The sequence below is a fragment of the Sceloporus occidentalis genome, unplaced genomic scaffold, assembly GCF_023333645.1.
Source record: "Sceloporus occidentalis isolate IW3139 unplaced genomic scaffold, rSceOcc1.0.p SCAF_1, whole genome shotgun sequence".
Taxonomy (NCBI): Eukaryota; Metazoa; Chordata; class Lepidosauria; order Squamata; family Phrynosomatidae; genus Sceloporus; species Sceloporus occidentalis.
Genome location: NW_028316981.1, coordinates 163492321 through 163519540, shown reverse-complemented (window position 1 = coordinate 163519540; position 27220 = coordinate 163492321). Strand labels below are relative to the sequence as shown.

Sequence of the window (27220 nt, the reverse complement as noted above, 5' to 3'; positions counted from 1 at the left end):
TCTAGCTTTACCCTCTTGAGGCACAAGGAACTGGTGCAGTTCCAGAAATCCCACTAGGGCCCTTCCCAATTGGGATGACAATTTCATGCGGTTGTGGTGGTGGAGGAGGGCTACACATGTCTCCATCTGGTGGACCTGGATCTGCACAGGGGGCACCACCCGGCGACAAGCCTCGTTTGAAGCCTCCAGGGCTGCAAGAGTCTGTTCCATTCATCCGAATACTTCCCCCTCTCCCTGGCTCACTGGTGAGATCACTGTTGCACACGACAGCCCCCTGACTCTTTTGCACGGCTGGGAAGAGAAGGACCACACAGTGAGGTTTACAGGAAGAATGCACCAGAATGAAGGAAATTAGCAGGAACAATTTGGGGAAAGGGGGTCTCCCTGAGTTACTTACAGATGTTCACAGCACATTCTCCATCACCAATTCTGAAGGGGAAAAAAACAGAGTGAAAAATCTCAGCAGCTGAAGATGAAGACCCAGTTCACAAGCAGTTTCATATCTGCACTCTGCTGTATATGGTGAGGCTACAGAGCCATGTGTGGGGTTCTACCAAATGACCTAAAACATATAGCAGCAGAATGTGGATTTATAACCTGACAGGTACTGTAATAGTGGAGTCAGGGCTGGAAGAGTCAAAGTGGTGGGATGTTTTGATCTGCAGGGTTGATACTCTTCTTGGTTATCCTGCTCAGATTTCTGTCTTACCTCTAAACCTAGCCGCATTCCTCACACCAGTTTGAGAAGATGTACTTTTCTTACAACAGTACCTTGGTAAAAGCTATCCCTGTTGTCAGGGGGACAGCTGGTGGAAATCTATCAGGCCTGAGATCTGTCTCTTCAGAGGTTCAGCACTAACAGAGCTTCCTACAACTTGGAGCAGCTGCAGGAGAAACAGCAGTACAATTCAGAGAGGATTCACTGCCTCATGGTGGTGGAGTCACTATGAGCAATCCCGCCTGATGTACTGCAACATACTTAGTTTTGAATGGGCAATTGAGACTAATTAAGGCGCAGTACAGACCGCCCCAAAGGGCCGGCCTGCACCGCCTCTTTTCACTCTGGATTGGGGCCAGGGCAGCCTCACCAGCAGCCCTGCGGCCCCAATCCGCCATTTTTCCAGGCCACAGAGAAGTGACAAAAAGTGACACCCCAGGAGCCACAGCCATGGGAGAAAGGGGCCGCCTGGCCTCTTTCCCCTTGGCATTGTTCCCGTGGCTGTTTGGTTGCCGCAGGAACGATATGCACGAAAAGAAGGAGCTCCATTTCGGAGCCCCTTCCCATGCTGTAGCCAGGCCACCATAAGCGGCCTGGGGCGGCGTGGAGACGTTACACATGTGCCACTCTATTTGAACGCGACACATGCGTGATGTCATCGTCACATGCCCCGTGTGTACGGCGCTGTGTAACGATGGCACTGTCCACACGTACTAGGGTTAGGGAGCATGTGGTTGGTGTGCGCTCCCTAACCTTAGTATCGGCGTGAATACAATGCTTTATGGCAGTCTCTACCAACTGTCAAAAAAGACCTGTAGCTGGCGGAGATAAAATGCTAGAATTGGTTTGTTGGGTTGCATCCACACTGCCATCTGCATTTTTGGACTCCCCAGGTTGGGAGGAGGAGCTATGAGCACTGACATGATGGATGCTTGCACTTCAGAATGTGCTCCTACCTGGTGGGCTGGGCTTACATAGCCCTCTAGATGTTGTTAGATTACAGCTCCCAGCATTTTGCTACCATTAGCTATGCTGACTGGGGCTGATAGGCATTGCAGTCCAACAGCATCTGGACGACTGCATCATTTTCAGCCCTGTACTCCACCACTGCAGACACATGTACACCTATATCAGCTGGAGTTACCTGGGTATTTAAAGAAGAAAGCTGCACTGTCCAGACAGCAAAAATATTAAGAGTTCACAAATAGATAACATTAAACACAAGCTTCAGTAGTAAATTCTTAAGAAGAAAATCACCACCACCACCACTTCCCCTGCTTAGTTCTTAATGGGACTTGAGCATCCATGCAGTTTGGTATCCATGGGAGGTCCTGGAATCAAACTCCACTGTACTTGTATACAGCTTTGGGTGTACAGAATAGACATGTGTCAGATTTACTGCAAGAAAACATATGAAATACTGGAGGGGCCAATGTGCCTACTCTTTGCAGTTTTCAGTATTGAGGTCTTGTTCAGATTTGAGCACCTTCTCAACTTGTTGTTGTCATTGTATGCCTTCAAGGTATTTCTGACTTATGACAATCCTAAGGCAAACCTATGACAGAGTCTTCTCTACAAGATTTGTTCAGAGAAGGTTTGCCATTGCCCTCCCCTGAGGCTGAGGGAGTGTGAGTTGCCAAGGATATTGATGGCTGAGCAGGAATTTGAATCTGGGTCTCCCAGAGTCCTAGTCCAAAATTCAAATCACCATGCCATACTGTCTTACTTTACCAACAGTTCCAAACAAGCCTAACATTTCCATCTGCTGCCTGCTAATACACTGCCAACGACTTTACTTTGATATTCCAGCAGAGCCTCATAAATAGCCCTCCTGTTGTTTCCAGAAACATCTCTTTTACCTGTATTCTTCACCTTCCAAAAGTTTTCTGTAGGTGGCAATCTCAATATCTAGGGCCAGCTTGAGATTCATTAATTCCTGATACTCCCGTAGCTGGCAAGCCATGTCTTGCTTGGCCTTGTGCAGAGCATCCTCCAGATTCAACAGCTTGCATTTGGCATCTTTCACGGCCATCTCCCCACGCTCCTCTGCTCCAGCCACCCCCTCTTCTAGTTTGCAGCGCTGTAGGGCATGGGAAACAGAGAAGAGGCAAGAAACAAGGAGGGGAACAGACAAGAGCAAGGTGCCATACCATTAACACAGAGAGATGAATATCCATACCACCTATACTGAACTCAGGGCCTCATCACAAACAAACAAACAAACAAACAAACAAACAAACAAACAAACAGCTTCATTTATATACCGCTTCATACTGAACTAACAGTGTCTAAGCGGTTTACAACTGTAAGCTAATTGCCCTCAACAATCTGGGTACTCATTTTAGCAACCCCGGAAGGATGCAAGCCTGAGTCAAGCTTGAGCCCTTTCGCTGGTATTGAACTCGCAACCTTATGGTTTTAAGTGAGTGGCTGCAGTACAGAAATTTAACCACTGCGCCACCAGGGCTCCTATGGTTATTACATAGGAAAACCTCTAACAGCTTGTGAATGGCAAATTCCCAGGCCTGTGACAATATGGTCAGGTGTGTTCCATGCCTTGTGCCAGATTCACCTCTCTTCTTGTTAGACAATATTGGAAATGAGCAATGCATACACATCTTGTGTTCCCTCCCACTGAAGCTCTCATCTTTGGGATTATCGTCTTTATGCTTCATACATAAATTTCTATTTCCATGCAGATTTTCTAAAAATGATGCATTTTTGTGCACATTTCTTTTTTCAAATGGGCAGATTCCCGCTCAACACGTTATATTTGTTTTGTGAAGGTTTTTTAAAGCTCAAAAATATACAGATTTGTGACTGACAAGTGTGTTTGGTTCTGTGTTCAAGTTCTAGAAGACGTAAACTTAAAATGTGAAGGCAGCCCATTTCTCATTATTGGAAATATCACCAGAACTGATGTGTCCAAGAGGGACCCCTATTCCCATGGCCACTTTGTTTACATAATTAAGTCCCTTTTCATGCTACTAGTGGGCAGTGAAGGAACAGGTGAATGCTTCCCATGAAAAATGACCAAAGCTTGGAATAGGTTCTTCTTTGAGATTTAACTCCCAGGATTACCATTACTACCTGGGGGTTTAGGAAGAAACAATGTATCACCCACCAGATAGAAAACCAGAACATTGCAGACAGAAAAATTCTCTCCATAGCCTAAAATGATATTGAACAGAATGATAACCTGAAACCAAAAATGAAATAGAAAATTCTACTACAATTTTCCAAAAAGCAAAGTAGAATATTTGGTCTCTTTTGCTTGCCATGGAATCAGTAGGGACAAGATCATCCTTGCATGGCAGCTGGCTCTAATGGGCCAGCGGCTTTCGATACCATAGACCATGGTATCCTTCTGGGCCGCCTGGCTGAGGTGGGAATCGGGGGCACTGCGCTCCAGTGGTTCCGCTCCTACCTCTCTGGGAGGTCCCAGATGGTGCAGCTGGGGGACGTGTGCTCCAGCGAGCGGCCCCTTAAAACTGGGGTTCCTCAAGGAGCCATTCTGTCCCCCATGCTATTCAACATTTACATGAAACCGCTGGGAGAGATCATCCGGAGACATGGGGCGCGGGGTTATCAGTACGCTGATGACACCCAAATCATTTTCTCTATGTCTCCGACTGATGCAGTGACCAGGGATGGCGTCTCTCCTCTCGTGGCCTGTCTGGAGTCAGTAATGGGCTGGATGAGGGAAAACCGACTCAAGCTTAATCCAGAGAAAACGGAGGTACTAGTGATAGGTTCCCCTGGTCCAGGAATGGCGGTGGTTCCACCTGTCCTGAATGGGGTCACGCTCCCCGTGAAGGACTCCGTACGCAGTCTGGGGGTGCTTCTTGACTCTTCCCTTCACCTGACGGCTCAGGTGAATGCGATGGTCAAGAGTACCTGTTATCAGCTCCGGCTGATTCGCCAGCTGCGCCCATACCTGGCTCAGAGGGACCTTGAAACTGTTGTACACGCTCTGGTAACTTCGAGACTGGACTTCTGTAATGTACTCTACATGGGGCAACCCTTATACCAAACTCGGAAGCTGCAACTGGTGCAGAACATGGCAGCACGGCTGGTCACTGGTGCTCCCAGGACCAGCCATATAACACCCGTGCTTAAAGACCTCCATTGGCTGCCCATTCGCTTCCGAGCGCAATATAAGGCGTTGGTTATTACCTATAAAGCCCTAAATGGCTTGGGCCCAGGATTCCTGAAGGACCGCCTCTCCCCATACATTCCGCCTCGCACCCTCAGAACATCTGGGCAGCAACTCCTGAAGGTGCCTGGGGCTAGGTTGGCTGCTACGACCAGAAGATCCTTTTCCACAGCTGCCCCAGCCCTCTGGAATACGCTGCCCACGGAGCTCCGCTCATCTACCACCCTGGCCCAATTTAGGAAGGGCCTAAAAACCTTCCTATTTAATCAGGCATTCCCCGACTGAAACATCCTGTGGGCCTCCCTCCTCTCTCGTGGCCGTGAGGATGGGCTAAGGGGTTTTTATTGTTTTTAGGATTGTTAATGTTAATTGTATGTTTTTAACTTTGTATTTTGTTTGCACTTCGGTGCATTTTGTTAGCCGCCCTGATCATTCGGAAGGGCGGGGTATAAATAAAAATTTTATTTTATTATTATTATTTTATTGTGTCATCTAGCAGAGTGAGAATGTTTGAATCAGCCTACTTCTTTCTATAGGCCAATACAAGCCCAGTAGTTCCCCAATAATATATCCCTTCACTAGCTTGATAACATGTTATTTAGAAATACAGTGGACCCTTGTTATACGCTGGTGTTTAGTTCCAAGATCCCCCATGTATAACAAAATCCGTGTATGCTCAAGTCCCATTAAATATAATGGCAGAGCAAAACGATGTCCCTTATAAAAAATGGAAAATCAAGGTTTCATCATTGAAATTTATCCTTTTTTGGAACATTTTCAAACCGTGTATGCTTGGATCCGTGTATAACAAATCCGTGTATAAGAAGGGCTGACTGTACAATAGCCAGAAAACCATCCCATGGTATAGTAGCATAATAAAGATAGCAACTACTGTAGCACTGCTGTTGGATTTAAGTCCCTGGTTACCTGGGCTTTAACATTGCAGATTTCAGCTTGCAATCTCTGAACTGTCCGGGTCAGTTCGTCAAGTTCATCTTTGAAATTGCGGAGGTTGTCACAGTGTTTGGCAGCTGTGGTCTTCAGTTCCTGATACTGCAGTGGAAGAAGTTACAGATGAACAAAGTATCAACAGGTCCTCAAACAAACCAAGCCTGAACAATCCTTAGAAGACAAGATGACTAAATTGAAACTGTCATACTTTGGCCATATCATGACAAGACATGACTCCCTAAAAAAGATAATGTTTGTTTAGGGACTGCATTCCAGATAGATAGACTCAATCAAGGAAGCTATGGCCCTGAGTCTTCAAGACATGAGCAGAGTGGTTAATGATAGGTTGGCTTAGAAGTCTCTCATTCATACACTTGCCATAAGTCAAAGTCAACTTGATGGCAGTTAAGAACAAAAAACGATCAGTGCACCAGAAATCCACATGAATATATGGAGCACTGAACCTGCAGCTTTTTGCACAACAAAATGTTTAGTTTATCCCTGAGCTGTAATCCTTGGTAGTTCCATCTAGAGCAGACCCACTGAATTCCTGGGATTGACATAAGTGTTGAATCATCATTGAACAATTGATCCAATTGGTTTTACTCTAGTCAGGACTCATCAATATGATTCTGGTCTATTTGTACATTCCTGTTCATTGGAGGCGAGGAATCTCTGGCTTCCAAATGCTATTGGATCTCAGCTCACATCAGCTGTAGCCAACATAGTCAATGGTCAGGAGCTGCAGAAACTATAGACCAACAGAACCTGGAAACCCAGAGATCTCTCACTCTAGTGCTGCATTGATTGCATAAGGGTAAAATACAACACAGGGAAGCCATTCTAATGCCAACCCTGCTGCATGGATGCCTTGAGTCTCTGTATTGGGAGGAAGGTGGGATATAAATAAACATAATAATAAACATAATAACAATAATAATAATAATAATAAAAATAAGTAGTCCAACCCTTAAAATTGCTGTATATATTTAATCAGAATTCACATGCGACACCTTCAGCTCAGTGGCAAAGCATGGGCATTGTATTTGCAAAGATCATACTAGGGATACTGAAATCAACATACCTGGCATTGACACCAAGCCTCGGCCTCTGCTCGACTCCGGGATGAAATGTCTTCATACCGACAGCGGAACTCTTCAATGATGCAAGCCACATCCAGGTCTCGGCTGTTGTCCATTTTCACTGTGACAGACGTGTCTGAAATAGATGACTGTAGCTCACAGATTTCCTGCAGAGAACACAAAGTATTTCACCTGATGCTATTGGACTGTCTTGCTTTCACAACTCAGTTCTTTTGTTGTTGTTAAAGGCCTTCAAGTCTTATGGCAGGTTTCTTGGCAAGATTTCTGTATCAGAGGAGGTTTGTCTTTGTCTTCTTCTGAGGCTGGGACAATGCGACTTGCCCAAGGTCACCCAATGCATTTCCATCACTGAACAAGTATTTAATTTAGCAGGGGAGGAGGGTGGAATCTTGTCTTTCCCAGTAGGTTCAGGCACAATCAGAATGCTTCATTTTCTCTTAGATTGTCTATTCTTTCTTGATCACATTCTGATGCTGCATGGCCATATGTGCCCTAGTTTTCATCTGTTAGAGGGTATGCATATGGGCCCATTGTTTTTACTCCAGGGCTCTAACTACTTTAATCTGGTTTTGCCTCCCCAGAGCCTATATATAATAACTTATACGGACATTCCATTTATTTCAATGAATCCTAGGAACTCATGGTTGGCGACTGAAGGGAGCAATTTTCTGTCTCTGAGAGACATTGAGGGTTAGACAGATTGCCAAAAATGCTACTCCCTCCCTCCCACCCCAAAAAAGCCCTGATAGTTGCTAGAAGTCCATTGCTTAACAATGTGAGGGCCCCTGCAACATATTTATACTGTAAATATCAAAGCCTGGTGACTTCCTAGAGCCCTTTCACACAGCTACAACACTGTGGTTCTACTTTAACAGTCATAGTTCCATGCTATGGAATCCTGGGATTTGTAGTTTGGTCAGAGGCCCCAGAGGAACTCCCTTGCTGAGGACTCTAAATACAACATGAAACTACACAGTGCAGAAGAAATTCACCCTTTTGTCCTATACTGTAGAAATAATGCAACTTGACACTACTTTAACTGTCATGGCTACATCCTACAGAATCCTGGGATTTGTAGTTTTATGAGGCTCCACTACTCATTGGCAGAGAAGGCTAAAGACCTTGTAAAAATACAACTTCCAGGATTCCATTTGATAGTACTTAAAGTGGTGTCAAACTACATTATTTTTGTAGTACAGATGAAGCCTTGAAGAGGAAAGCTGAGTTTGGAATACGGGAGGGTTACCTTTCCCATGGGTACAGTGTACATCTGTAGTGTAGAACTAATGCCGTTTTACACCACTTTTAGTGCTCTAGCTCCATCCTTGGGGGCTGTAGGTGGTTCCCAGGATTTGCACTTTGCCCCCTCCCTCTCATCTTACATAACTGTTTGTGAGAAAAACACATGAAGCTACTTTCCTAGAGTGGTGATGGAGGATTATTTAATGTACTAATGTGTTGCTGTTACCTCCTCAAAGCTAGTTTTGAAAAAGCAAATGTCTTGCATCAGGGTCTCCACTTTGGCTTCTTTCTCTGACTTGTCCATAAAAACACAATCCACTTCCTGGAGGAAGAAAAACATGTTTAATGATGGTGGAGCAAATTTTAACTAAAATTCAACATTCACTAAAATCTCCAAATGTGAAAAGATCAAATTTGTACTCAGCCCAATACATTTGAGAAAGAAAGAAAGAAAGAAAGAAAGAAAGAAAGAAAGAAAGAACTGTTAATGCATGGTATTGCTTGCCCAGTAGAATGTATGTGACTTAAAAATTCAGCCACTCAAAACTTATCCCATCTACACAATTCCACAAAATCTGAAATGTATGGATCCTTAACAGTCATTTTTCACAACGCTGCTGGTGATTTTGAGATACAAAAGACTGCAGCAACTATAGGAACACAACATTAATTTCCGACATGAATAAAATATGCTCAAAATTCTGCATCACTGACTCCAATCATATATGAAGAATGAAATCCCTGAGATGCAATCAGGATTCAGAAAAAGAAGAGGCACTTGGGACCACATTACAAACATACGATGGTTAATGGAGAGCACAAAGGAATTTCAGCATGTTTTTTATAGACCAGTGGTGGCAAACCTATGGCACGCATGCCAGAGGTGGCACTCAGAGCCCTCTCTGTGGGCATGTGTGCCGTTGCCCCAGCACAGAGTTTGCCAGAGTTTCTTACTAGAAAGCCAGAGGGACACGGCACTTTGTGATAAATAAGTGGGTTTTGAGTTGCATTTGGGCATTCAGCCTCTAAAAGCTTTGCCATCACTGTTATAGACTATAGGAAAGCCTTTGATTGCATAGATTATGAAAAGGTATGGAATGCTGTTAAAGATATGAGTATGCCACTACGAGTGATAGTCCTGATGAGAAATCTGTACTTTGGACAGGAGGCTACTGTTAGGCCAGAACATAGAGAAACAGAATGGTTTCCAATTGGCAAGGGGCTCAGGCAAGGCTGCATTCTAGTACCCTACCTGCTCAACTAGTACACAGAAAATATCATATGAAGAATAGGTTTGGACTCAGAAGAAGGATGAATGAAGACAGGAAGAAGGAACTTTAACAATATGCAGATAATACCATACTATTAGCGAAAAACATCATAGACTTGGGATAACTACTAAGGAAGGTCAAGGAAGAAAGTGCAAAGGCAGGCTTGCTGCTGAACATAAAGAAAACAAAAATAATAACTATGGATGATCTACATAAACTCAACCTAGATGATGGGAAAATTGAAATCATTGAAGATTTCCCATACCTTAGATGAAACATTTATCAGAATTGAGATTTCAATCAAGAAATAAGATGATGTCCAAGAATGGGAAGAGGAGCAATGAAAGAACTAGACAAGATCCTAAAGTGTAAAGTGTAAAGTGTAAACAAAAGTTAGACTCATGCAATCCATTGTATTCTCCATCACCATGTATGGATGTGGGAGATGGACAGTGAATAAAGCCAGCAGAAAGAAAATCAACTCATTTGAGATGTGGTGCTGGAGAAAAGTGCTAAGGATGCTGTGGACAGCCAAAGAGACAAGCAAATGGGTCTTTGAACAAATCAAGCCTGAACAATCCCCAGAAGCCAAGATGACAAAACTGAGGCTGTTGTACTTTGGCCACATCATGAGAAGGCACGAGTCACTACAAAAGGCGATAATGCTAGGGAAGGTAGAAGGCAGTAGAAAGAGAGGAAGACTGCACACCTAATGGATAGACTCAATCAGGAAGGTCATGGGCCTGAAATGACAAGACCTAAGTAGAGCAGTACAGGACAGCGGGTCTTGGAGATGTCTCCTTCACAGGATCACCATGAGTTGGAGCCATCTAAAGGGCTGTTAATGACAAAATATCAGGATGGAAGTGATACCACTGTCTTGGAGGTTGTGCAAGATTAGACATCTTATCAGGGGTGTGCAAATGAAAGTACTCTTCTGCAATAGGCAAGTGTGAAGTCATTGTCATATGCTCTGCCACTGGTTGTACAAGAGTGGTACAACTGCAGCATAGTATCACACAGATATACTAGTATGTATATGTGCTCAGCACATACTGAACAAGATTTTGGACCTTTGAAATTTCAGCCCATTTCAAAATATAGTCATAGGCGCTGTACAGACTGCCCCTTTGGGGCAGCCTGAACCCGCACCTTTCCCTGACAGATCAGGGCCTCAGCTGCCACAGCAGCAGCCCTGAGGCCCTGATCCACCGCTTTTCCAGGCCACAGGGAAGCGGCAAAAGGCCGCTTCCCTGCAAACCTGGAAAGGGGTGTCCCTGGGGCTTCATGCCCCAAGGACACCCCGACAGCGGCGGGGAACAAGAGAAAGGGGCCGCTCGGATCTCTTTCCGTTTCAGAGCTCCTTCTGGCACCGCTGAAAGGGCGCCATAGGCACCCCATTTAGAGGCGGCGTGGTTGTGACATCGTAATAGCAGTGCCCATCTAGAAAGGCCTCTTCCAACACATTCTATGAATGGGACCAATCCTTGGGCCTCCATAGAGAATTGAAGTTTCTGTCCCTTTTCCACCTAACCTCCTTCAGTCAGCTGTTCAAAAGGGCTGATAATATCTAAATTCTTCTATATTTTGTTCTAACATATACAAATGTAAAATCTGAAAAGATTTTGTCTTTCCTCACTGGGTGAGAGTATTAGAGTCTGCACTTTTTAAAAAAAAAGTTTTGGTGCAAATTTCATTATTTCTGTGCAAAATGCATTTGGTTTTGTGTATAAGATACATTTTTTCAAGAAAAACACACCCACAAACAGACCAAGATGGCACCACAACCTTTTCCTGACATAGATTTGGCTGGTATTATGATTAATTGCTCAATTCTGAATCCAGGACTCTCTCATTTACTCTACAGATATTATACCATGTTGGCTCTCCAGACTGAAGTCCAAGGTGGTTATCAAAAATGTATTTTAGCCACTACTTGCCTTTTTAAGTATCACATATTCATTTTCAGCACTGGCTCTCCTATTGTATTCTTCTTCGTATCTGGGAAGATTAGCAAGAGTTTATGTATTAGTAAGGAACTAATAATAATTAGGCAATAATCCTGTATCCACATGATCAGGGGTAAGACCTGTTGAACCCATAGAAACTTATTTTTCTGTAAACATGTGTTAGATTGCATTGTCAAACTATCATGCTGCATCCTATTGCGTGCAAGGCCTGAAAAAATATAATGCATGTACCTGAATGCATAGATTTGGTAAAGCTGGATTTGGTAAAGCTGTCTTCCTCATGGATTGAACTGGAGGGATTGAAGGACCCATCATTCCTACCCAGCATTGTGAAAGCTGTAGTCTGACCCTTTCAAAGAGGACCAGTTATAGTATACATTATTAAGTTCAGAGCTTGGAAAAATTACTTTTTTGGACCAAATAACATGGTCACTGGATATGCTGGTAGGGGTGTATAGATCTGGGAGTGGTGATTCAAAAAAGTAATTTTCCATACTCTGCTCTTATCTCTGCTCCCCACTTGCCTCCCAAGATGCTACCATGCAGAAGGCTTCTAATAGCAATAGCAGCTACATTTATATACCACTTCATACCACCTCAGCAATCTCTAAGCAATTTACAACTGTAAGCTAATTGTCCCCAACAATCTGGGTACTAATTTGAGTGACCTTGGAAGGATACAAGCCTGAGCCATTGAACTCACAACCTTATGGTTTGTGAGTGAGTTGCTACCATACAGGCATTTAACCTCCCCACCATTCCATTCTAGAGGCAGGTTGGTAGAACAATAAAATGTTTGTTGGACAGCACCCAGACCAGATATCAACCACAGAGATCAACAGTGTCCATTCACAGTACAGCTGACCCTTGCTTTATGCGGGGGATCCATTCCGGACCCCTCACATAAAGTGGATTCTGCGCATGCTCAAGACCCATTTAGGTGAATGGGGCACTCCTATGTGTGGTGTAGCGTGCATGCTACAGGCACGTGCACCATTCATCTAAATGGGGCTTCCTTTCCGTGTGACATCATGTCCGTGTATGGGAAGCCTGCGTATGGGGTGGGCCGACTGTATAGCTACTCTTCCCCATTTTCACGTGTCCTGTGTTTTTAATCAATTCTGGGTTGTGTTCCCTGCCTACCTCCTCAAAACCAATGTGAATCAATTCCAGCTTTACTAATGTTTGCAGCTTCTCACCACACGCCTCTCTTCTTTCTGTTTTTTTCCTCCAGTTTTTATTTCATTGCAGGCACTTGCCTTTGGCCATCTCATCATAGTCCCCTGGGTCAAACTCTTCAGCATTATATTTTGCCAATCTATCCCCTGCTATTCCTTCATGTCCTTGCACTCTTCTTTTGTAGGTTTGAGATTTCCCCCCTATACCTTCTTCTGCCTTGTCTGAGCAATTCAGTGAATAATTCACAAAGACCCTTTGGTTCATCCTGTCCTTCCATGATAAATGGCCAACTGGACAATCTGTCAGTAAGTATGTTACATACAATGAAGCTCTAGATAATTGAAGCAAAGTAGTTGCTATTGTGCTGGAGCACCCTTCTTTCAGAGTACTTAACATAACATTTAATCCACCCCTGTTGCTCACTTCTTCTTGTTCCCTTCCATTGTATCTCTCCAATTGTTCATTTCCACCTGCAGCTGATTCCTCTCCCACTGAAGACACTCCAGTTCCTTCTTTAGTATACTGATGTATTCGTGAAATAGGGGCTCCATGTTGCTTTTCTGGCACTTCTTTTCTTTCAAGAAATCCCATTTGGTCTTCAGCATCATGTTGTGCTGCTCCAGGAATCGAACCTAAAGTAAATGGATAGGGGCAGCAATGATTGGTGGGGACATTTCCAAGAACAGCCAGCACATTAATGTTCTTTCTTTGGTTTCTTGCACAGTTAACAGTATTATCCAAATGAGGGAGAAATCTTTGCTGAAATAGTAAATAATCCAAATGTCATGCACCTTTACCCTGGGTTAGCCCAATACATTTTGCTGCCTACAAGAGGGCATCTCCTTCCCATTCCCTGCGGAGTAGATGAATAATAGGCTGCCAGTTGACAGGACAGTATCCTATGGCTTGGGTCCAGAATACTTAAAAGATCGCCTACTTCCATACTGTCCATCCCGCACTCTAAGATCCTCGGGGAAGAATCTACTTCAGCCAATAAAATCTAGGCTAACTTCAGTCAGCCAGAGGGCCTTTTCCACCGCAGCTCCAAAGCTATGGAATGACCTGCCGAAGGAGATCCGCGGCATTTCTACTCTTACAGCCTTTAAGAAGGCTCTTAAGACGGATCTCTTCCGGCAGGCCTTCCCTACCTAGTTCCACTCCCCATTTACTGTGACTTACGTCACTCTGTCCACCAATTCTTATCTTAAATTTAATGAGAAGAATTAAATTAAAATTATTTAAAATAAAATCCTTGCCTCAAGAAGAAGAGCCCTCCCTCCATGACATCATCATCAGACCTGGGAGGGAATGAAAAAAAGAGGCCCAATTTCCATCAGGCCTAACTGTGAATGTACTCACTTCACTCTCTTTAATTTTATTGTATTTTATTTATTTTTTTGTATTTTATTTTATTCTCTTTATTTTTATTATTGTAACCTGCCTGGATTCCTTGTGATTGGGCGGGCTATAAATAAATTATTATTATTATTATTATTATTATTATTATTATTCCACAAAACAAGCAATGGGCTGATGTGTGAGGGGGGCAGGGGGGTACAAAGAAGAAAGGATATGTGGAATCTGTTGCTCTGCCTTCCAATAAATGAGGATGACTGGGAACTTCTGTCAGTTGTTTAATTCAGCCTCTCTAATAGTAGAGCTGACCTGATCATGATCTGTTTATTGTTCCCATCTACAATAACTGAATCATTGAATTAACTGGGTAAGTCTATATGGCATAGTGGTTTGAATGTTAGATTACAATTGTGGAGAACAATTCAATTCCCTGCTTGGTCATGAAACCTACTGGGTGACCTTGGGCAAGTCACATGCTCTCAGCCTCAGGTGAAGGCAATGGCAAACCTCCTCCGAAAAAATCTTGTCAAGAAAACCTCAAGATAGGTGCACCTCAAGGTCACCATAAGTCAAAAATGACTTGAAGGCACACAACAACAACAACAACAACAACAACAGAGTCTACACTTATGTTAAGTCCTATTGATGCAGTGGGTTGACTCTCGTTGGGACTAAGAATAGGATTCAGTCCTGTATATGTGATAGTCTTGTACAATTTCCTTCCTCATGTTTTCAATAGTGGAGGCAGTGCTCCTTAGAAAGGGATGCATTCACTCAAGGCAGAAATGAAATGCTGATGGATCAATCATGCAACCAGGAGTATTATTTTTCTCATGAAAGCCTCATGGCCATGAGAAGTAAAAGAAAACCTCCATGTTCAAAGCAGCATAACCCTGAATATCAGATGCTGCATAGTGATCTTAATCATCATACATTTAATTCTCTCAGGCAAGAATGAACCATTTATCCATTTTTGTCCTTGCTTCTGGGAAATCACTTAAAACTGTACTAGTGTTGAAGACTAATCACCCTTTGGAAACTGTTCTGTGCAAAACAATTCATTTTTTTAAATGAACAGAAATTTAGTTTCCTGTATAGAAAAGAACATTTTCTGTGCAGAAAATAATATTCTTGCACAGAAAATAATACTTCTGCAGAGAAAAAGGTGTTTTGTATGCAAAAACCCACATGTCTTTGTTCCTCAGAATAAGCCCCAAACTGCAAAAACTCTCACTTGTTGCAACATTTAGGAAACCTTTTTTAAATAAAAAAATTAAAAAAAAATTAATATATTTTTCCCTTTGGAGAAATTATTACTACAGAGAAATTATATAGGAATTTGTTGCTCAAACTGGAGGGGGGGGGGATGTTTTGTTCATTTTTTAAAATGCACTGATCAAATTTTTACTCCCTGGACGAACACTAGAATCTATTCACCTGCCTGGTTGCACACTCCTCCAAATTTTGCATGTAAAATGATATACATTTTTCAGCATCCATCTGATGCTGGATGAAGTGATGAGTGATTATGAGCAAAAAGAGACAATGGTTGACTCTATGTACTGTTTGCTAGTTTTTCCCAGCGTTCTGGCACAATACTGGACTTGATGTGACTTGCCCAAGATCACAAAAGAAATGCATGCAGAGTGGAGGTTAGGGCCTATTTCCAAAGACTGACACGTTTTTCTTCCAACATCCTTTAAATAAGTCAGTCTTGAGAATGAGTGAATTGCCTGAACTGACACTGTTCTGATCCCATGGCACCAGACTACCAGGACATTCAGTCAACCAAATATTAATTACTAAAATCCAAAACTCTAAGACAAGGGTAGGAAAACTTTGGTTCTACAGACATTTTGGACTTGAATTTCCAGAAGTCCCAGAGAGCATAGTCAATGGTAAGTAGTTATGTAATTAATCTGAAAATCAAGTATTTTTCAAGTGGTAAAGCCCAGACATAATTAAGTTCTTTATGAATTAGTTACATTGATTTAGTTATTCCTTTCAGCGGCAGTTGGTGGCTTCCATGGAGGAACAGAGCAGTGAATCCACTCTGGGTTTTACTTCCACTTTTAAAGGAATTTTCCAAGACACTGAACCTGGGGGATGCAGGTCCTCATCTTGAATACCTTCCTTAAAGTTCAGACTAATACCCAGAGTGAATTCACCACCACATTGACATTGAAGCCATCACCTGCCATTAATGCCTTTCCTCTGGTGAGATCAAGGTGTCTTCACAAGAATCCTGTGAGGTAAGTCAGGCTTAGAGAGAGTGAATAGCTCAAGGTCACTCAGTGAATTTATGGCTTGGCGGTAAAAAAAATTGGGAAAAATCTTAAAATTTGAGATAAATCAAATTTAAGGCTATAAAAAGTTGGGAAAGGATCAGACAAAACTGGAAAAATAAGAAGTGTATAGAAACCAAAACTGACATATCTGTCTCTCTTTAATCTACACCAATGGTGTTATGGGTGTGTGTGTGTGTGTGTGTGTGTGTGTGTGTGTGTGTGTGTGTGATCACTCCAGCTTATACTCCAGAGGAAGGGTGACACCTGGTTAGGCCATCCTTTGCCTTCTGTGCAGGAGGGGCAGATGTGCACCCTGCTTGGCTGCTCCATTGCAGGGCATCACATCCTTCCAATCCCAGGTGACACCTTCCAACTGTGTGACACCCTAGCAAGTGACGCCATTGCTCTACACTAGCTGCATCAACATCAGATCCTTAAAACATACCAGTCAATCATTTGCTTCTCATTTGTTTCTAATCCCTCCCCCCAAAAACTGCATTTGTATATATAAAACACTGAAAACAAATTGAAAGAGAGCCAGAGCCTTCCACACTATGCAATTATAGCACTATGATTCCACTCTAACTGCATTTGTTCCACCTTATGGAATCTTGGGATTTGAGGTTGGTGCAGATAGTTCAGAGTAAGGATGACCAGATCTGTCAGTTTTGCTTTCCCTACACTTCTCATTTTTCCAATCTGATTTTATTTGGATTTCCTGCATGGCAGGGGTTAGACTGGATGGCCCTTGCGGTCTCTTCCAACTCTATGATTCTATGATTCTATGATTTTATTTTTATCCTGCCTTTTCCCAAGTTGGGACCCAAGGTGGCTCACAACACACACACACACACACACACACACACACACACATTAAAACAACACTTTAAAAACAGATTTTTCCAATTTAAAGTCCAGCTATTCCTAAGGCTGATTCCTGCCCATCTTTTTGCACCATTTAATTTGATTACTCCCCAATTTTAAGATCCCCTTCCCCCGCCAACTTCAAGTGGAAATTTAAACTTGCTTGTATGGATGCATTTTTATATAAAGTGAAAAATTGCACTTGCTTGTGTGGATGCATTTTTGTATAATGTTTTCCCCAATAGATACGTTTTTGCAAACAGTTTCCCAACTATATTGGATTTTCACTTTTATTTCTGCCACTGGCACATTTTTGTATGCATTTTTAAAAAGTGGATAATGCTATGGTGAAATTTTGAGAAAACTAACCAGTATGGTGTAGTAATTTAAGCATTGGACTACAACTCTGGACACCAGGATTCAATTCCCCGCTCACCAATGAAACCCACTGGGTGACTATGGACAAGTCATATGCTCTCAGCCTCAGGGGAAGGCAATGGCAAATTTCCTTTGAACAAATCTTGGCAAGAAAACCCCATGATAGGTTCACCTTAGGGTTACCATAAGTCAGAAATTACTTGAAGTCACATAACAACAACAACAACAACAACAACAACAACAACAACAACGTGTTGCTGAACAAATAAAATTTGGCTCACATATGGCTTCAAATGTGCCAAATCCTGTGAGTTTGCATGGATGTGAAACCAAAATGAATTTCTTCTCCAATCTATAAAGTAGAGGACTTCTTTCCTTCTTACCTTGTCAATGAAACAGGCAAACTTGCTGTTCAGGCACTGGAGTTGGTTCTTCTCTTGGCATTTCACTGCTTGAGCTGACGAGTTGATCTCTAGATTGAGAGGCTGCAGCAAAGCCTTATTACAAGTTACTGGTGTGATGGAGGGATTACCAGTCATACCATGCCCAGCTTGATTGAGTCCATAAGAGCTAAACAAACTGTAACCATATCCAGCACCAGAGTTGCCATATCCTGGGCCAATTCCCCGTTGGCCATATCCATATCTTGCAGAATGGTAGCTACCCCCTGCGATCCTAGGTCCATGAGAGCTGGATCCACTCAGACTTTGGCTGCTAAAGTAACCAGCTCCCTTGAAACCAGAGTGATATCCCTTGGAAGTAGAAGGAAAACCAAGGTGGTCTCTGCTCCCAATTGATGGGAGGAGAGCTGAGCAAGATGTGAAGCTACTAGGTCTCTTTCCAGGGCTCGGGGAAGAAGACATTGCTTCTCTAGAGAATGTGTTTGCAAAACAAAGAGGGTAAGAATGCAGGAAGGGCCAGTGAGAAACAGTCTGATTCTGTCCGAAAACAGCTTGGCCTTTATATTTCTTTGGGGATCTGGGCTTGGTTGCTTCATCATGAGGAGATCAGAAAAAAAATCTAGCATTTATGAGCTTCAAAGGCTTTGCTTTTGCTTCATAAAAGAAGGGAAAGTGTAGCTTATGGAGTCTATAAATAATACTCTGTATGCTAACAGTCATAATCAAAAATGCCCTGCCTAAAGAAAAAAAAACACTACTCATATCCCCCCCCCCCCCCCCCAGTTTTTCTGGTTTCTGTAGTGGACCGGGGCATTAATGATTCAGTTGGACAGGGTGGGAGACTGAAAATTCAACATCAGGAAAGGCAATCTGTTTAAAACCCAACAACCTCATTTCAAAACAAAAACAAAAACAAAAAAACAGAATTTGGAACAATCACATTTTGGGGGACAGGATGAAATTGAGGCACTGTTATTGTTGGTAACTGCCTTTCAGTCATCTCTGGCCCACGACGACCCTGTGGATGAAACACCTCCAAGTCTTCCTGTCTCCACTTTGATCCTGTAACTTAATGCCTGTCCTCCCAAATTGAGTCCATCCATCTAGCATGTGCTTTTCCTCTCTTACTGCTTCCCTCCACCTTTCCTAGCATTATTGTCTTGTCTAATGATCCATTCCTTCTCATGATGTAGCCAAAGTATGACAGCCTCAGTTTGATCATCTTGGTTTCCAGAGAGAGATCTGGCTTGATCTGCTCAAGAACCCAGTGGTTTGTCTTTTTGGGTGTCCACAGTATCCTCAGCATTCCTCTGGCACCAGTTCTCAAATGAATTGATTTTCTTCTTATCCACTTTCTTCACGGTCCAGCTCTCACATCTATACATGGTAATGGGGAATACAATGATTTTGATGATTTTGACTTTAGGGCTCAGTTGTATATCTTTACTCTTTGGGATCTTTTCTAGATCGTTCATAGCAGCCCTTCCCATTCCTAGTCTTCTTCTGGTCGATGCTTGATCCAAGCTATGACAAATCTTTTACTATTTTAATTTCCTCTTTGTCTAGGTTGAATTTATGTAAATCATCCATAGTCATTATTTTTGTTTTCTTTATGTTCAGCATTAAGCCTGCCTTTACCCATTCTTCTTTTACCTTCCTTCATAATTGTTCCAAATCTATGATATTTTCTGCTATAGTTTGGTGTCATCCACATATCTTAGATTGTTGATGTTCCTTCTTTTTATCTTTATTCCTCCTTTTCCCAAGTCTAAGTCTACTCTTCATATGATATTTTCCACTTGAACATTACTTATGCAGGCACTTGTGATTTTTTTAAAGCTTGCATAATAAGAAAAGAAAAGAAAAGAAAAGAAGAAGGCCCTCCCTCCATCCACTATCATCCAAAGGGAGAGAAGGGCAAGCCAACTCCATCAGGCCTTACCTGAAAAGAAGAAGGCCCTCCCTCCATTCACCATCCAGAGAGAAGGCCAGGCCAGCTGCTTCGGGCCTAATTAGAGTAAGAGGAAGGGGTCCTCCCTCCAGTCCATCTGTCATGGTCCAGGATTCAGAGGGAGAGAAGATCTGCTGGACTTTTCCCCTTCCCCACTGCAATTCCCTTCTCCTTTGTGTCTTGTCTTTTTAGATTGTAAGCCTGAGGGCAGGGAAATGTCTAATTAACAATTTGTAAGCTGCTCTGATAGCTTTTTGGCTGAACAGCGGGGTATAAATAATAATAATAATAATGGTATCCAATTATTTCTTATCCAAACAGTTCGTCTAGTAAGTTGTTGTAGCTTCCACCCGCCAAAGTCAAGATGGCCACTGACAAACCTGGTGTGTGTGTGGGCTCTGTACTGGCTCTGAGGGATGCATTTCTTCTCCCCTCACCCCAACCCCATAAACTCAATATCCTCCATCTTTCCCCCCCACAAGCCCAAGATCCAGCCCAAATATGGGAATGCCACTTTTCACTCCACAAGTGGGTTTTTGGGATGACTCCTCAAATTATCTATTTGGCACAGCCACTGGCTGGAATGTTCTGGGTAATGTAGTACCCAAAAGTGTATTTTCCATACTCTGAATACTTCCAGCCCAAGTCAACTTCCTCTGCTAGTGTGCCCATGGAAAGTTTCATGGTTGAGGATTGGGGTTGTCAGCTCCTTGGGACCCCTCAGAGCAGTGTTTCCCAAAGGTGTTTGGACTTCAACTCCCAGAAACCATAGCCAGTTTGGCTAACAATCAGGAATTCTGGGAGCTGAAATCCAAAACATCTGGAGAACCAAAGTTTGAGAACTACTGCTCCAGAGGTTTCAGGGACTGCCAGAAAACAGAACCAGAAAGGCTCAGAAGTACATACACCTCTGGTTATGACAAATAATTTATTTTCAGTGTTGAGCATTACATGGGGAAGAGAACATGCCTAATTTTAAAATAAGTGTCGCTAACTGTGGTGCAGTGGTTTGAGCGTTGGACTATGACTCTGGAGGCCACTGAGTGACCTTGGGCAAGTCACACTCTCTCCCTTTCAGAGAATGGCAATGGCATGCCCTCTCTGAAGAAATATGCCAAGAAAACTATGAACTCTATGAATCTGTTAGATTCCTAGGATCTTCAGGAGAAGACTTTCTCTTGGTCCTGCCAAGATCCCAGGCTCGCTTGGTAAGGACATGATAGAGACCCTTCTCAGTGGCTGCTCCCACTCTCTGGAACTGCCTTCCTCAGGAGGCTAGGCTGACCCCTCCCTGCTGGCCTTTCGCTGGCAAATAAACACATTTTTATTCAGGCAGGCTTTTTAAAATCATGGCAGAGTGGCTTTTATGTGGGGTAGCTGTGTTTTAACTTTTGTATGTTTTTAATCTTAATTTTATACTGTTTTAACTGTGTTATTTTAATTTTTTTAATGTTTTATCTTGTGAGCCACCTTGGGTCTCTTTTTGGAAGAAAGATGGCATAAAATGAAATGAAAAAACCAAACAAACAAACTATGGCACAAAACTGACACACTGCCTGCCCACCTCATTGTTTCCCAGTGCCTATGGCAGAGCTCCAAGGCAGCAACATGAACTACCTTGGCACTAAGAGATATGCCACCTCCGCTGCTTAGTGAGACTCCATTATTGTAGCTGTAGACCTAACAGTTAGTTGCATAACAGTATAACTCATTATACTGCATATTGCTCATTAGCTTACAATCACAATCTGGTGTAGTTATATATTCATTACCAGAATGTTAATTATAAGTGAGAGCCCATATGGTATAGTGTTTGAGCATTGGACTATAACTCTGGAGACCAGAATTCAAATCCCAGCTCGGTGAGCTGAACCCACTGGGTGACCTTGGGCAAGTTACACTTTCTCAGCCACAGAGGATGGCAATGGGGCACGCACGCGCACACACACACTCACAGAGAGAGAGAGAGAGAGAGAGAGACTGATAAAACCTGCCAAGAAAACTCCATGATAGGTTCACCTTGGGGTTTCAATAAGTCGGAAATGACTTGAACGCAGCAACAATTTGTAATTAGTTGTTTCCAAATGAATTACACTTGTCCCTCCATATTCACTAGGGTTAGGGGCAGAAGTGAATGTGGAAAAACTGCAAATAACAAAAATGCCATGTTTTTATCTAAGAGGACACCTCCCTAGGAATCTCTAGGTCCTCCAGTGCAACTCTGTGGTCAATGTCTGACAGATACTGACCATAGAACTGCTCTGGAGGAGCTACAAATGCCTAGTAGAGTGTTCTTTCTAGGAATCTCTAGGTCTTTCAGTGCAACTTTTAGTTAAAGTTGACCATAGAGTTGCACTGGAGGACCTAGGTATTCCTAAAGAGAACATATTAATCAAATCCGCAAATATCAAATCTGCAAATATGGAGGGATGAGTGTACTTCCAAGTGATGATAACAGTGGCAGTGGTTGTTGCTGCTGTTTTAAGGCTAATATTATTTTGAATTTAAGTTTTTTATTTGAGGTAAATAATATCTCAAGTATACTGTTAGAGCCAGTGTGATTTAGTGTTTTGAGTGTTGGACTATGACTCTGGACCCCAGTTCTGCCATGGAAACCCACTGGGTGACCTTGGGCAAGTCACACTCTCTCAGCCTCAACAGAAGGCAATGGCAAACCTCTGAACAAATCTTGTCAAGAAAACCCCATGAGAAGTTCACCTTAGGGTTTCCATAAATTGGAAATAACTTGAAGGCACACAGCAACAACAACAAAATGTACTGTTCCTATTAGAATAAATGTTATACATACTTGTATATACATGCACGCGCATGCACACACACATACACACAGAGAGAGGATTTCCTGATAAATCTAGAATATAAATGAAAACATATTTCCCAAGGAATAAATATCTCAACAGTTATAGTTGTTGTTGTGTGCCTTCAAGATATTTCTGACTTATGGTGACCCTGAGATGAATTTACCACATGTTTTATTGGCAAAATGTATTCAAAGGATGTGTGCCTTTGTCTTCTTCTGAGGCTGAGATAATGTGACTTGTCCAGGGTCACCCAGTGGGTTTTGGGGTCGAGCAGGGATTGAATTCTGGTCTCCGGAGTTGTAATCCAACACTAAAACCACCATGCTGTACACAATCATAAATTGGGTTACAATGGCATAACTTCCCAACAGGATGGCAGCTAATGTTCTTAAACTTCTCCCTACTAGAAGTACTTGGGCGAAATAAAAGGGGTGAGTACATTAATGTTTTCCTTTCCTGCTCCTCAGTTCTGGATCAAATACAGCAGTGGGACATAAGAACCACCTAGCATCATGTCTGTATTTAGTGGAGACATTAGTGGAGGTTTACCTTTGCCTTCTTCTGAGGCTTGGAGAAGGTGACTTGCCCAAGGTCACCCAGTGAGTTTCCATGGCTATGAGGGATTCAAACCCTGGTCCCCAGAGTCATAGTCCAATACTCAGACTATTTATACTATGCCTGCTCTATTTCAACATGCTTATTTCTATAAAGGACCCTAAATAACTCAGGATAAGTTTTGATGTACACACATTCATACATACAAACTGTTCCATTTCCAATTTCCATTCAAAAACTTGAATAAGCACAATGACATATATGTAAATATATGTTTTCATGCATATTTACACAGAATTCTGAATGTGGGTCAGCCCTGAAAGAAGGCTCAGTTCTGAACCCACCAAGCCAGATTTTGTGACCTGACTAAATGTTGGAAATGTAGCCACATTTGCAGAGGCATCACCAGGGCTGGTGTCACTCAGTGCAGCAACTCATAGTGTCACCCCCCCCCCACACACACACACACCTCCCATAACAGGTCATACAGAATCCTTAGTGTATTATTATTATTATTATTATTATTATTATTTTGTATTAATGTTACTTTTTAGTAGTAATTCCTCCATATAATTCAATGCAATGGCAATAATGTTGACGTAAAACAGCTAGCAAAATTAAAATCATATCTTTAAATTACAATATCATATGCACACCCTAAATGTATTAACATATACATAGGTTCAGGTGGTTAAAATGAAAATTTGGTAATATGTGATGTTTTTAAAGAAAAATTAAAAATAATTTAAAAAACTTTTTCTAAAAAAAACCCTGAGGCCTCTCCTTTCTCATCACATTGAGCCTCATCCACTCACCCCATCTCTTCAGCTTTTTAAAGGGATGCAGGTGAACGCCACAGACCAAAAGGCAGATGTTTTGGGAATAGTGGTGTCACCCTCCTGCACAACCCTCATGTTGTAAATAGTTAAATATCTGAATGTTTGAACAACTCATCTTGCTGCTAGCAAAGAACAAAGCGGTGTGCATGACAGTAGCATGCTGATCATAACAAGGAAAAATAGGACTGGGAATTTGCATAGCACAGCCATTGTACTAATTATTCATAAGCAGATTAATGGCCAGGGTTGGAAATCATCATATAAATGACAGAGGTGTGATTGTTTTTCCTTCACCTTTTCTTATTTTTAATAATTAGTTTTGTAAACATATTTCTTGCATAAATATTATGACTTGGGCTGCACCTACACTGCAGAATTAATGGATTTTGCTACCACTTTAACTGCTCTGGCTCAATGCTAGGGGCAAAAAAAGGAAACTGGGAGGTGATTCCCTAAACGAAGAAGCAAATGGAAAAACACTGAGTTTAGGGGAAATGAAGCTAAAAAACTGTAATTTTATTGGAACAATATGTTGAATACTAAAATAAGAGTTAAAACCTGCTGTGAGGCTTAATCTGGCTCGTAAGCCACACTTAGTAAGTTAATAGGCAGAGCTGGGCTTGAAAACTGCAATTCCCAAAATAATACAAAACTATAACAATTCCTCTGCGTCTCACACCTTGTATAGAAATGAGTACACACAATATTATTATAGTTGCAGAGTGGGACACCCCAGCCTAGGCACGGCTCAAGGTCTGAGTTGACCTTCCACTTACCAAAAGGACAGGTGGTTCCCACATGCTCTACCTTACAAGGTGGCTTAATTCTTTGGACCACTGATGAAGACAATTGTCGAAACGCGTCTGGTCTTTTTTTGAATCTTTTGTACACTTTTATCTGCTTTGGGCATACTGTATATCCCTTTCCATCCAAGCCTCTGTCTGTGCACTCTGCAACTATAATAATATTGTGTGTACTCATTTCTATACAAGGTGTGAGACGCAGAGGAATTGTTATAGTTTTGTATTATTTTGGGAATTGCAGTTTTCAAGCCCAGCTCTGCCTATTAACTTACTAAGTGTGGCTTACGAGCCAGATTAAGCCTCACAGCAGGTTTTAACTCTTATTTTAGTATTCAACATATTGTTCCAATAAAATTACAGTTTTTTAGCTTCATTTCCCCTAAACTCAGTGTTTCTCAATGCTAGGGGATTCTTGGATGTGTAGTTTGGTGAGATGTTTAGCCTTCTCTGTCAGAGAGCTCTGGTGCCTCATAAAGCTATATATTCCAAGATTCCATAGGATGGAGCCATGGCAGTTAAAGCGGTGTCAAAATGCATTAATTGTGCAGTTTGGCAACATCCTCTGTCTCTCTGTGTGCGCACATACACATGTATGTGTGTACACATGAGGGCACACATACACATGCATGTGTACACTTATGAACACTGGTAGAGAGGGTGGGCCAATGCCATCAGGCCTATCCTTAAGATACAGAGCCCTCCATCTGTCCATCTGCCTTGGTCCAGGCCTCAGAGGGAGAGAAGAATGCTGGATCTGATCTCCTTCCCCTCAACCATTCCCTTCTCCTTTTGTGTCGTGTCTTCTTAGATTGTAAGCATGAAGGCAGGGAACCGTCTAATTAAATGATTTTATGTACAGTGCTGTGTAAATTTACAGTGCTATATAAATAAAGCTTAATAATAATAATAATAATAATAATAATAATAATAATAATAAAATTAATGTATTTGTGTGTACCTTATGTGCAATGAATTATGCACCATGACTTGTATGACTGCCCTTGGGACTTGTCTCAGCCTCAGTGTTGCCTGTCTATAACATGGATCACTATTTTGCAGCACCCTCTCCAACTGCTTTCTTTCTTAACTAAGTCTGTGTTATCTACCTCTCATGTTGTTATTTTAGGCCAGGAATACCAACATTTGGCTTCTGCTGCACATGTACTTTTGGCACCTGCTTTGTCCTTGTGACACAGTTAATGCCTTGTGTTTGTTTGATCAGTGGTAGCCTGATGAAATAAAAAATAAAATAACACAAAGAATGGCACCTAAAAAAACAACTTATTTATTTAAGGAATTTATGTCCTACTTTTCTGCCAGAACTAAAACTCAAAGCAATTTGCAGTAAAACTAGACAAAACAAATACTTTTTTTTACAAAAAAACCCCAAACCCAAACATAGCTTACTTGCTAATTAGCTTACTTGCTGTTCACCGCTATGATCTTTGGAATAGCGGTATATAAATAAAACAAATTATTAATTAAATTAATTATTATAGCAGATTTGAAAACACAATTTAAAATATACACACAAAAAGAAATCCATTTTTACAGGTACCTCCTGGAGTACTCAAGGAAATTTGTGAACAAACTGCTGAAATAAAAAAAGGCTCCCCGCAGAATAAAAAGGCCCATGAAAGCTTATGTGTCAGTAAAATTTGTCAACCTTTAAAATGCTAAAATGCTTTGTTGTTTTTGATGCCATAGACTAACATGCCTAACCCCCTGGAAATTGATCCAATGTGTGGCTGTATTGCTAAATATCAGGGGATCTGAGAAAACATGGAATACATTCTGATATCCACATTATTATTAAATCTAGAGGGTCTCCATTTCTTGGGGGGGGGGGTAGAAATTTTGGGGGAAAGGGAAACAAGACAATCTTTGCCTCTTTCCTTTTAATTTCATTTTTAGGAGTCAGAGAGTGATTCTGGAGTGTGACATTTTAAAAGCTCTATCTAGCTGTCAGTCCAGATCCCCAAACCCTTTCCTACACCATTCAGAATACAAGATATGGGACAGTGAAAATGTTGAGTAGCAACCTGATGGAAGTCTGAAGAAACCCTGGAAGTCTGCAAATCCTGCAAATCACCTTCCAAGACACCATACTCCCAACCATTATCCAGCAAAGGAGGCTGTGAAATTTCACCTTGCCCTATCTAAAGTTCTCTGTTTCTCCATTCTCCATTGTGGAAAAACACAACAATGTTCTCTCTATTTTTCTTCAGGCTTCAGTTTTATGACAGCTCTCCTGGGATGAAGACTCATTAAACCAAAGGGCACAGAATTCTGAATACATTTATGGGGGGTTGCACTGACACTTTCTTTGGGTTCCTATTTTCCTTTTTGACTTTGTCTCTTCTTCTCTACACT

At 42.0% G+C, this 27220-nt stretch overlaps 1 protein-coding gene across 1 annotated transcript; it reads right to left on the bottom strand.

The window, feature by feature from the left end:
* Nucleotides 1–7: 7 nt before the first annotated feature.
* On the bottom strand, nt 8–18339 carry LOC149322619 (keratin, type II cuticular Hb5-like). Its single transcript, XM_089508723.1, has 9 exons — nt 17860–18339; nt 13014–13222; nt 11382–11442; nt 8397–8492; nt 6910–7074; nt 5802–5927; nt 2578–2798; nt 398–429; nt 8–291 (listed from the first exon to the last, which is right to left on the bottom strand). The coding sequence occupies exons 1-9, from the start codon at nt 18337–18339 to the stop codon at nt 8–10; spliced, it is 1674 nt and encodes a 557-aa protein (XP_089364849.1).
* Between the last annotated feature and the right edge of the window lie 8881 nt (nt 18340–27220).

Excerpts from the sequence above, each read along its gene's own strand:
- LOC149322619 (XM_089508723.1), bottom strand. The coding sequence starts at position 18,339 with ATGTCTTCTTCCCCGAGCCCTGGAAAGAGACCTAGTAGCTTCACATCT. Across the intron at positions 7,075-8,396 it reads TCAAAACTAGCTTTGAGGAG|GAAATCTGTGAGCTACAGTC; the intron begins GTAACAGCAACA and ends TGTTCTCTGCAG. Across the intron at positions 292-397 it reads AGAATGTGCTGTGAACATCT|CCGTGCAAAAGAGTCAGGGG; the intron begins GTAAGTAACTCA and ends TTCTCTTCCCAG.